The following is a 10,330-nucleotide window of genomic DNA, read 5'->3' as shown; positions in this document are numbered from 1 at the left end:
AAAAGATATTGCCTGTCAACTGTCTTAAAAACTGACAATCGAGGCCGGGCGCAGTGGCTCACGCCTGTAATCCCAGCACTTTGGGAGGCTGAGGCAGGGGGATCACGAGGTTAGGAGTTCGAGACAAGCCTAGCCAACAAAGTGAAACCTTCTCTCTACTAAAAATACAAAAGATTACCTTGTCTTGGTGTCATGCGCCTGTAATCCCAGCTACTTGGGAGGCTGAGGCAGGAGAATCGCTTGAACCCGGGAGGCAGAGGTTGCAGTGAGCCAAGATGGCGCCACTGCACTCCAGCTCGGGCGACAATGCAAGACTCCGTCTCAAAACAAAACAAAAAGAAAAAAACCCGACAATTGAACACACAGTGTCATGAATTATAAGACTGTTCTATTAGCAATTATTATAAAGCCTAAGTTTTGTACATTCCAAACTCAAAAAACTAAGAAACCAATATGCCACCTCTGACCATGCCCCCCCAGTAGCAGAGATTCTTGTGTATTTCTGAACTGCTGCCCTCTCTGTCTTTCAGCTCACAAGCTCTTTCCTCACTGATAGTACCACAGCAAACACAGAGGTTTTGAGCAATTGCAAGTTGTTTAATTTTTTAAAACAAATCTTCATGAAAAAGTTATATAAGGTGAGAAATACACAATCTCTCTCCTATAACTATAAAAAATCTCTTATTACACAATTATCCTTCAATATAAGATTTTATACACACACACACACACATACATATGAACTGGTACTATGAGTTATTACTAACTCTTCTTCTCTGCCAGGATTTACCTTTAGCTTGAACAACAAGAAGCAATGATTAGTTTTAAATATGTGGCTGATAAAGCAGATTATTGTCACTTTTTTCATTCTGGGTTTTCAAAATGTAAATGATGCTATTCTCATTTAATATTTTTATATTCCTGTCTTTATCGACAACAGATATTTGAACTTGGTCTTTTAGATGTTTAATAAGGATGTTTTTCACTTAGAGAGCAAAACTGCTTTAAACAGCTTTTACACTACGGTGGGAACGTAAATTAGTACAGCCACCGTGGAAAACAGTATGGAGATTCCTTAAAGAACTGAAAATAGAGCTACCATTCAATCCAGCAATCCCACTACTGGGTGTCTACCCAAAGGAAAAGAAATCATATGAAAAAGGCACATGCATAAGAATGTTTATAGCAGCATAATTCACCATTGTGCTGCTATAAACCTAAGGGCCCATCAACCAACAAATAAAGAAAATGTGGTATATATACAGCATGGAATGCTACTCAGCCATAAAAAAGAATGAAATAACGTCTTTTGAAGCAACTTGAATGGAGCTGGAGGCCATTGTTCTAAATGAAGTAACTCAGGAATGAAAAACCAAGTATCATCTGTTCTCACTTATAAGTGGGAGCTAAGCTGTGAGGACACAAAGGCAGAAGAATGATATAATGGACTTTGGGAACTTGAGTGGAATGTTGGGGTGGGAGTGAGGGAGAAGAGGCTGCGTTATAATCTCAGGTGTCACTGCTTAGGTGATGGGTGCACCAAAATCTCAGCAATCAACACTAAATAACTTTTCCATGTAACCAAAAACCACCTGTACCCAAAAAATGACTGAAATAAAATGGTTTTTTAAAAAAAAGCAAACGTGCTTTGCATTGATTTCCCAGCAGAGCTATTTGGACAGATCTATTTATACCCTCTCACTTGCCACTTTCCCCCACCTGCTCCCCGCACACACAAATTTCCCCCACCCGCTCCCCGCACACACAAATTTCCCCCACCCGCACACACAAATTTCCTTTGCTGCTTAGTTCAAGGGACAAAGAAAAGATAACTAACCCACACAGACAGCTACATAAAATCCACAAATGTTAGGAAAGCTTAATGCAAACCTAACCATAAAAGATAAACTCAAATCATCACATATTCAATCTCTCTTTCTTTCTCTCTCAGGCTGTTAGTCTTTTAATCCCAAGCCCAGTCTCATTTGCCTTTCGGGCTCTTAATAACTGCACAATTAGAAAGTCCTGCGAAGACTTAGGGGGCCACCTTTTAAGTTCTGTTGTTGGCAAATGATGGTTTCTGGGGCCAAGATCTATCTTTGAAAGTTTCTTGCTTCTGTTAAAATCACAACACATCTGCAATGTGGAGGCCCAGGTGCCCAGAGCTCATAAGCAAATGAGAATTTCCCGGCCCATTGAATTAACCCCACAGAACCACAAACATTAAGGCACATTGTACTATGCCTTTCTGTGGTTACATACTTCCAATGAACCTACCATTTCATAACCTTAACGTATTTGCAAAGTTATATATGCATTTAGTCATTAAAGGAGAAAATTTTCATCTCTTTTGCAGCTAAGGTTTAAAAACACGTTTTGACAAAAATATACTTACATCACTTAGGGCATCTCCTGCCGCCTTCAGCTGCCTAAGCAGTGGGTTCTCTGAAGCAGGAAGCACATTATAATCTGCTTTTCCTTTATTCTTTTCATAGTCTTCTTTGTATTTTACCTGTAGGAGTGAAATAAAATGATGAAGTAACTCTATGGGTTATTTTTGCCCCCGTCTCTATTATGGACATGACATACTTCCACAAATCAATTTTCTCTTTAGAAAAATGGTAGCTTGACATGTTATAAACAAAATACTCATAGTAACGCATAACAGCAGCAGAGAAACTGCATACATTTCCCGGATGCTTTTTCTTCCCATTCATTTATTCATTCAAAATTATCCACAGGATGTCAATTCTGTGTCTGGCTTGGGGACAGAATATAAGAAAGAATACATGGTCCTTGCCCTCAAAGAGAGAGACACAGAAATAATAGGAGAGAGAAATAAATCCAAATAGTCACCGTGCAAGATGTCCCAGATACCTGCTCCTGTAGAACCTTCACTCAGCTCTTAACCCTCAGCTACCTATCTGCCAACATGCTCCTACAGAAAGGAAGCTGGAAGTACCACCAATCCACCCTTTTATGCCTCACCTGCAACTGTGCGTGGAGCACACATGTATTCAATTTACAAGGAGGAGGAGAAGGTAGGAGCAGGGAGAAAGAGTCTTGCTTTTCCTTCTGCCCTTCCTATTACGCACCTTTAATTCCAGCTATGGCAGAAGCAGCACATTGAGGGATGCTGGGGGAGAACAGGGAAGGCAGGGTTCACAAGCCCCTATCAAGAGCCTGTCCACAGGGATTAGAACAAGAAACTGATCCTGGTTCCCACCATGATCCTTAGTGTAAGCCCTTTATTCAGGCATTACAACCACAGAAGTTCAAGGAATCCTAGATAAATCTACCACTTACGAACCTCAGAAAACAAAGGCAATCTGGTATCAAAGACAAGAGATACACAAGGGAAGTACAGAGGCATCCACCCCACAGCCTCCACAGAGCTTCACAAGGGTATGCTGCAGGAATGAGACTCAGATCACTTTTCATCTTAGAGAATTATCTGTTTCCTTGAAAAATGGAAACAACCAGAAAGCAGACTCACAAACTCTACCCACATCTGGGATATGCAGCCTTCTCCCCTGTCATACAGAAGAACTGTCAGGGCTTGTGGCAAAGCCATCCCCTCCTCTTGAGCACCAGATCTCTTCCCCTTCCACCTACTCTAGGATAGCACTCCAGACATTCTTCCCCATTCCAACATCACCAAATCTTCCCTCTCTACTGGATTATTTCCATCAACATGATGTTTTTGTTTCGTATCTTAAAAAGTCCCACTTTACCCAGTTTTTCATCAGCTACTTGCCCATTTTCTTCTTTTCTTACCAGGAAAATACTTAGAAAGAGTTGAATATACTTCTGTCTTCAATTTCCCTCTTTTCATTCACTCATGAATCCTCTCCAAGCAGACTCCACCAAAGTGCTCTTGTTGAGGTCACCAGAGACCAGACATTGGTAAATCCATTTCAGAGACATTTGACACAGTTGATGACTCCCTTCTCCCTTCACTTGCTTCCCAACGCATTGCCCTCTCCTGATTTTGCTTCTCCCTCATCTCACATATATGTTCCCATGGAAGGACCCCAGAGTTCAGCACCTAAAGTTTTCTGTTTACACTCACTCCCTTAATGCTCTCCAAACTCATGGCATGAAACACTCTCTGTACGCTGACGACACCCCAGTTTATACAGCTTTCCATATATCTCCCCGAAACTTCAGGTTTATGTAGTCAAATGATCACTGATACTTCCATCTGGATGTCTAAAAGGCATCTCAAATCTACCATATCTGAAGATGAACTCCTGTCTGTCCTTCAGAAAAATTACCAACTTCTTCCATAGTCTTCCCTGTCTCAATAAAGGGAAACCCCATTTATCTAACTGCTTAGACCAAAACCCATGTCATCCAATCCGTTGGCAAATCAAGTCAGCTGTGCTTTCAAAATACTTCTCATCACCTGCCCTGCTACCCTCCTGGTCCAAAACACCACTGTCTTACACGTGGATGCTGTAATAGCCTTCTAAGTGATGTAATCCTGCTTTCTCCGGCACAGCGAAGGCCAGGATTAGAACCAAGTGTGTTTGGCTTTGAAGTTTTTGCTCTCTTTAGTGACCATCGTGCCTCAGAATGCCAAGGACCCAGGTCATTCACCAAACTCACTCAATAGAGCATATGGAAATATCCATGGATTTACGAACCTGCGACCAGGTTTTTCCATAGTCAGTGGGAAAATAAGATAGATAACGATAGTGTTGCATGTATGATTGCTTATCTTCGTATAAGGCCGCCGATTGCCTCTTCCTGGGGGGAGAAGTCCTGCTGTCTAAGATTACAATCTTTCTCCTTCTAAACAGCAAAAGTCCTTCCAGTCAGAAGATACTAAATCAAATTGATAAATGTACAGTCTGGTTCCTCAGGCAAATAATAAATTACTCTAGGAAATACTGAAGATGGTAATTCGATGTTATTAATGCTCATACATGGCAAAACACTTTTAATATCCCCATTATAATTCCAAAGTACTTTTGTTGTTGTTCTTGTTGTTTCAATTCTACTCTTTTTCAAATGCCTCGCATCCACTGGTCTCAACCCTGATAGTTCCCCCAAGAACCACCCATCCCCTTTTTTACTAATTATATGCAAGAGCCAAAGTTATAGGAAATTCACCCACACTCAAACCATCAAGATAAATGGGATAGTTTCCTCGTACCTTGCTAGCTGCCACACCAGCTTTTTTATTCATTTTATACTCTGGTGTTTCAGTCTGCATGAAGTAGATCTGGTCTTTCATGTTTTCAAAATCTTCCTGGTATTTCCTCTGTAAGACATTAGACAAGGTGAAGAACTGCTGTGGAAATGAACTATGCAAGAATTTCCATGAGAAGACACACGGATTTGGAAAAGTTACACAAAGCCACCCTGTCCTTGGTTTAGGCTGGTCAGATTACAAATAGAGAATGTGGTACCATTGCAAAAATGATTAGCAACTTAACAGAGATTTAGAACAATTAAAATAGGCTAAAAACAGAATTAGAAAGGCTTTTCTTGGCTACCAAGAAAGAGCTCTTAAGGGCAAGGAGCAGGGAACTTAAAAGAAAAACAATAGACATGTTTTCCAGGCAGGAGATACTAAATTAATCAATTTCATAACTGTACAGTTTGGCTCCTCAGGCAAAGAATGATTAAAAAGGATCCCTTTAACTTGTACTAACCGCACTTTGCATTCGGTAAGGGGGTCTCACCGTAATGTGTTGTAAAAATTGAGGTAGAAATAATGGTATTTGGCCAAATAACATTTCTCAAAAGGAAAGAGAGTTTGTGAAATTTCTTTCCTAACAGGAACTCTGCAACAGGTCTTGTCCCAAGAAGAGGGGCCTCAGTGTCCTGGCACCCCTTCAGGTAGGGCAGGTGGCTAGAAGTCACTAAGGAAAGGGGTCTCCCTCCCGGGACGACAGACCGGCCATCCCTTCCCACTCACTGTGCTGATGTTATCAGCATTCATTCTGGCGTTTGCAACTTCAAAGCAAGGTGTCTCACTCCATTTGCCTTTGATTTTATTTTCATAGTCTTCTTTGTATTTTTGCTAGAAAAAAGAAAAAGAAAATAAGACAAGAATAACTCATGAATTGACAAATAAGACAGCAAATTAAGGAATAATGATTAACTTTAAAAAATATCTTCAGCAAGCCATTCTTAAGTCCTTAATAAATGTCTTTTAAAAAAAAATCTTCCAATGTAGTGTCAATTTACCCAATCAGAAAGTTGGGTGATGGGGATAGAGAACAGAGAAAGAGGGTACTAACGCCCCCTCCCCTTGCTGAGTTTGGGGACTTCGTCCAAAAGTTGCAGATGTCCCCTGATGTTTAAAGAAATAGAGTCAGCAGTCATCCTCTATTTATATTTCAGAGTTACAATACAACATATCAACCTGAGATTTCTATGCCAAATTAACTTAGCCATTAATTTCTAAGCTTTACCAAAACTCCTAGTTATCCAGAAAGAAACAACCGCAATAAAATTCAACTTGCAGGCTAATGAATAGACCTTCGAGTTCAGAGTTAAATTTAATAGGAACTGGAAAGTAATTCAAAAATTGAATTATTGCCCCATCTGATTCCCAAATCCCACTCCATCTGAATCCCAGGCTGTAAGCTCCTGGAAGAGAGACATGGTATGTCTTCTTCACTTTCATATCCTCAGAACCCAATACAAAATGTGGCACGCAAAAGTTACATTATAAATGTTTGTTCAGCTACACTAAACTGAGGCCATGATACGTGGTCTTGAAATACCTTGGCTTACATGTTCTTGGAACAGAATTAACCAAGCCAACCCCAAACCTGGGTCCATGAGCTAGAGCCCAAGTTGAGTTAGAGCAATTCTCCCTCCATGGCTTATAAAAATGTGTTAACAGACATAACTAATGGGCCTCAAGGCACTGGCATATGCCTATATCCCCACCATATCCTTTAAGGAAACAGAAAGTGTCTTTCTGATATACCTTTAACAGAAGAACTAAAGGTGAGTGATGTGCAGAGTCAACAAGCGTGGGTTAAAGGAAGCTTAGCCCTCACTCAAATGCTTAATTTCCTTTCTTCTCAAAAGGTTAATATGCAAGTAAATCGCCAACTGGTTTTCATAGCTATAAATTTTAGAGTCCTGGGCATGGGTTCAATCTCTGGGACCAAGATTTGACTTTGTCTTGACCAAATGTTTGATTGTTTTCTCAGCCACAAGTGCTGGCAATAATATTTACAGAGAAGTCTGCTGGGAAGTTTAATAAGATCATTCACTGAAGAGTGCTTTGTAAACCCCACAGTGCTAAGCAAATATAGGGTATAACAACTGTAATAATAATAATAGCTATTACTATTGTCATCATCATAACAGAAAGAAATTCTGTAAGAAAGAAAATTGTATTTGCGGGGAGGGAACAATTCTTCAATGGAAATCTTTGCTGAGGTAAGATTTGTGTTACACTGCTGATTGATTGACCTGCTGCACTCTGCTTTGAAGATTTAAAGAACAGAAGTCAATAACATTGATTTTTGGATTTGCGAAGACTACTTATAGAAATGTTTCTAATGTTTTTTTGGAGACAGACCTCTTCAAGAAATTGAGAAAGCTATAAAATGCTCACAAAGTAACTTCAGAGGTTCTTGATGTACACATACCTCAGGTTAGGATCTCCTAATGTATCATTTTTTGGAGGGACATGGCCCTACCTCCTGCTTGTTGTCAAAGGAGAAAAACCTTAGGATTGGGAAGGGGCAATTGGGCCTGATCCCCAAAACTGAGATCCAGAGAACTTTGAAACATAATTTAAAGTTGACAAGGTAGCAGATATTCTTTTTTCTTTTTTTTTGAGACGGAGTTTCGCTCGTGTTGCCCAGGCTGGAATGCAATGGCACAATCTTGGCTCACCGCAACCTCTGCCTCCCAGGTTCAAGCAATTCTCCTGCCTCAGCCTCCTGAGTAGCTGAGATTACAGGCATGCACCACCACGCCCGGCTAATTTTTTGTATTTTTAGTAGAGAGGGGGTTTCTCCATGTTGAGGCTGGTCTGGAACTCCTGACCTCAGGTGATCCACCTGCCTTGGCCTCCCAAAGTGCTGGGATTACAGGCATGAGCCACCACACCCGGCCAAGAAGATAGCAGATATTCTGAATGAGGTCTAAATGTTGGGCATTTATCAGGAAACAGGCATTGCATATGTAGATTTGTTAAGGATAATTGAGCAGGAGATTAATTCTCACAGTAAGAGATAGATGTCTTGTTTTCAAGAAGATATTAAAACAAGATGCAAAACAAGAGTGTTAAGATCACTCAACCCCCTCATCCAAAGTCCTTCCTTCCTTCTAAATCTTCATGGACTACAACATGTTATTTCCTCCTATTCAGGAGCTGAAATGGGTCAGGGTGGAGCTGGAACTCTCACAATCCACTCCTGAGCACTGCCAAGTCTGGGAAGATTTTCATGACACAGGAGAAGGCTGGAGCTTGTTGGCTACTTAGGAAATTATGGCCTTCTGTCTCATTTGTGGGTAAGAGAGAAGTTGAAAGAACAAGGGTCCATAGGTGGAGGAGTGAGAGGAAGAGAGAGGCATGTGTTCCTGGGGGGGTACATAGAGAGAGGGTCCCACAGGGACACATACCTCTCTCCCAGCCAAGGGGTCTCACTCTGCAAGTCTGAGAGTAAGGCCAGAGCTTTTGTACAATACGTGAAGATGGGTTACTCATGTCAGGGTCCAACATTCAACCTTCCCAACATCCAAACACATGGAGAGAAAGGTTAGGGGGAAACCTTTCTCTCCAAGCTCTGTTGTATTTGCGGTTGACCAATGGAAACTTGGAAGAAAGAGTCAGTTTAACTTCTCTAGAATTTTTTTGGTTTGTTTAACAGAGGAAAGTATGTCAGGCCAATTACAAGCTCTGGGACACCTTCTCTGGGTAAGAAGGTGACCACGTGTCCATAGATACAGTAAGATTGTTTCCCTTCTCCTCAGAGGTCAGCTGAGGGGACTTCCGTGGGGCCATAAACTGGGTACCCTGGTGTCTTGCTTAAACACATGGCTTCATTATGTACTTTCAACATCTGAATCTGTGATTTTTATGTGGTTATCAATGGAAAGGAATATGAAGCCAGTTAATTACCTTTCTCTTTTTCTATGAGTAGCTAAGCACTAGGACTCCTGATGGTTCCATTCATAGAAAAGTTATCCCTGCAGAAAGGGTATAAAGAACCCAGCTTGTATTTTTATTGCCCACAGTGGGCCTAACACTGCCTGCTTGACTCAATCAAATCTCTTCTGGCGAAATCAATGGAAATCTTCCCAATTCTATGTGATAGAAGAATCTCCATGGTTTTAGAGGACCAGGGCCTGGTATCTTCATGCTCTATAACATTATGTTACTAAAAGATTTTTTTTTTTTTTAAATTGAGTCTTCAGTTGGTATCAGTGGTAAATTCCAACCTAAAATCTCATATCTTTTCTTTTGTGGATCTGGAAGGTAGCAGAGAGGCAGGTACAGAGAAACTAAAACGACTTCCCAGTGTTGCATTCAAGGCTGCACTTTCAGCTAGTCATGGTGTGCATAGTTTCCCCACCTGGAAGGCCTGTTTCTGTGAACAGCTCTGCCTGTTCATCTATGTTAGAGCTACAAAATACAGCGGAGACAGAAGGAAGCATGTAACTGATGGTTTTGGCCAAAGACAAAGGTGAGAGAATTGATTCTGACAGGTATAGTAAGGAAGGATGGCAAATGGAACTTAACATTAGTGAAATCACTGCAGATATGCAATCATTACCATCTGAACTGGAAGCTGTAAGAAAAGGATGTGAGGATGCACAGAGAACTCCACCCCGAAATATGGCTCCCTAGTATAATGAGTATTTTGAATTAAAGGCCCTTAGAGATTAATGGAAGCTAGAAGAGACTTCTTCCTACATAAAGACCAGATAGACCCACTAAGAAGAAAAATTGTTTCCCCGCCATCCCTCTACCCCCATCCTATCTCTCAATCCTCTACCTCTCCCAAAGCACAGGCTCAGATTTCCTTATCTGTCTAAGGTCCGGACCTACCACAGAAGAAAACAATTCCCTCTGACCACTTCCCTGAGTTTTCAACTGAACCTATAGTGCAGGAAGGAAGACTAAAGTCTGTCAACAAACCTGGACAGGCTCCTGTCATAAACCATTGTTCGCTTTGTGGGCCAACAGACTTTGCCCCAGACTATTGTATGTTCTTCAAACCCATGGAATTCTCCCTAGTAATCATTTCTTGCCCTTCAACAGAATTCCTCTTCTCCCCACTCCCCACAACCTGTTTTGCCAGGATCCAAGTTCATAGTCTTTCTGTAACCTCAAGATGGTATA

General features: G+C 41.1%; 1 protein-coding gene across 1 annotated transcript in view; it reads right to left on the bottom strand.

The window, feature by feature from the left end:
* NEB (nebulin) overlaps positions 1-10,330 on the bottom strand; it is a 226,170-nt gene that overhangs the window by 195,602 nt on the left and 20,238 nt on the right. The window contains exons 11-13 of the mRNA XM_011943053.1: positions 5,930-6,034; positions 5,162-5,269; positions 2,396-2,512 (exon numbers count right to left, since the gene is read on the bottom strand). Coding sequence (XP_011798443.1) covers positions 2,396-2,512; positions 5,162-5,269; positions 5,930-6,034 — 330 coding nt within the window. The remainder of the gene's footprint in view (positions 1-2,395; positions 2,513-5,161; positions 5,270-5,929; positions 6,035-10,330) is intronic.

Source organism: Colobus angolensis, unplaced genomic scaffold, assembly GCF_000951035.1.
Source record: "Colobus angolensis palliatus isolate OR3802 unplaced genomic scaffold, Cang.pa_1.0 Scaffold215, whole genome shotgun sequence".
Lineage (NCBI taxonomy): Eukaryota > Metazoa > Chordata > Mammalia > Primates > Cercopithecidae > Colobus > Colobus angolensis.
The sequence above is the reverse complement of the archived record's forward strand: the minus strand, read 5'-3'. Positions and strand labels throughout refer to the sequence as shown.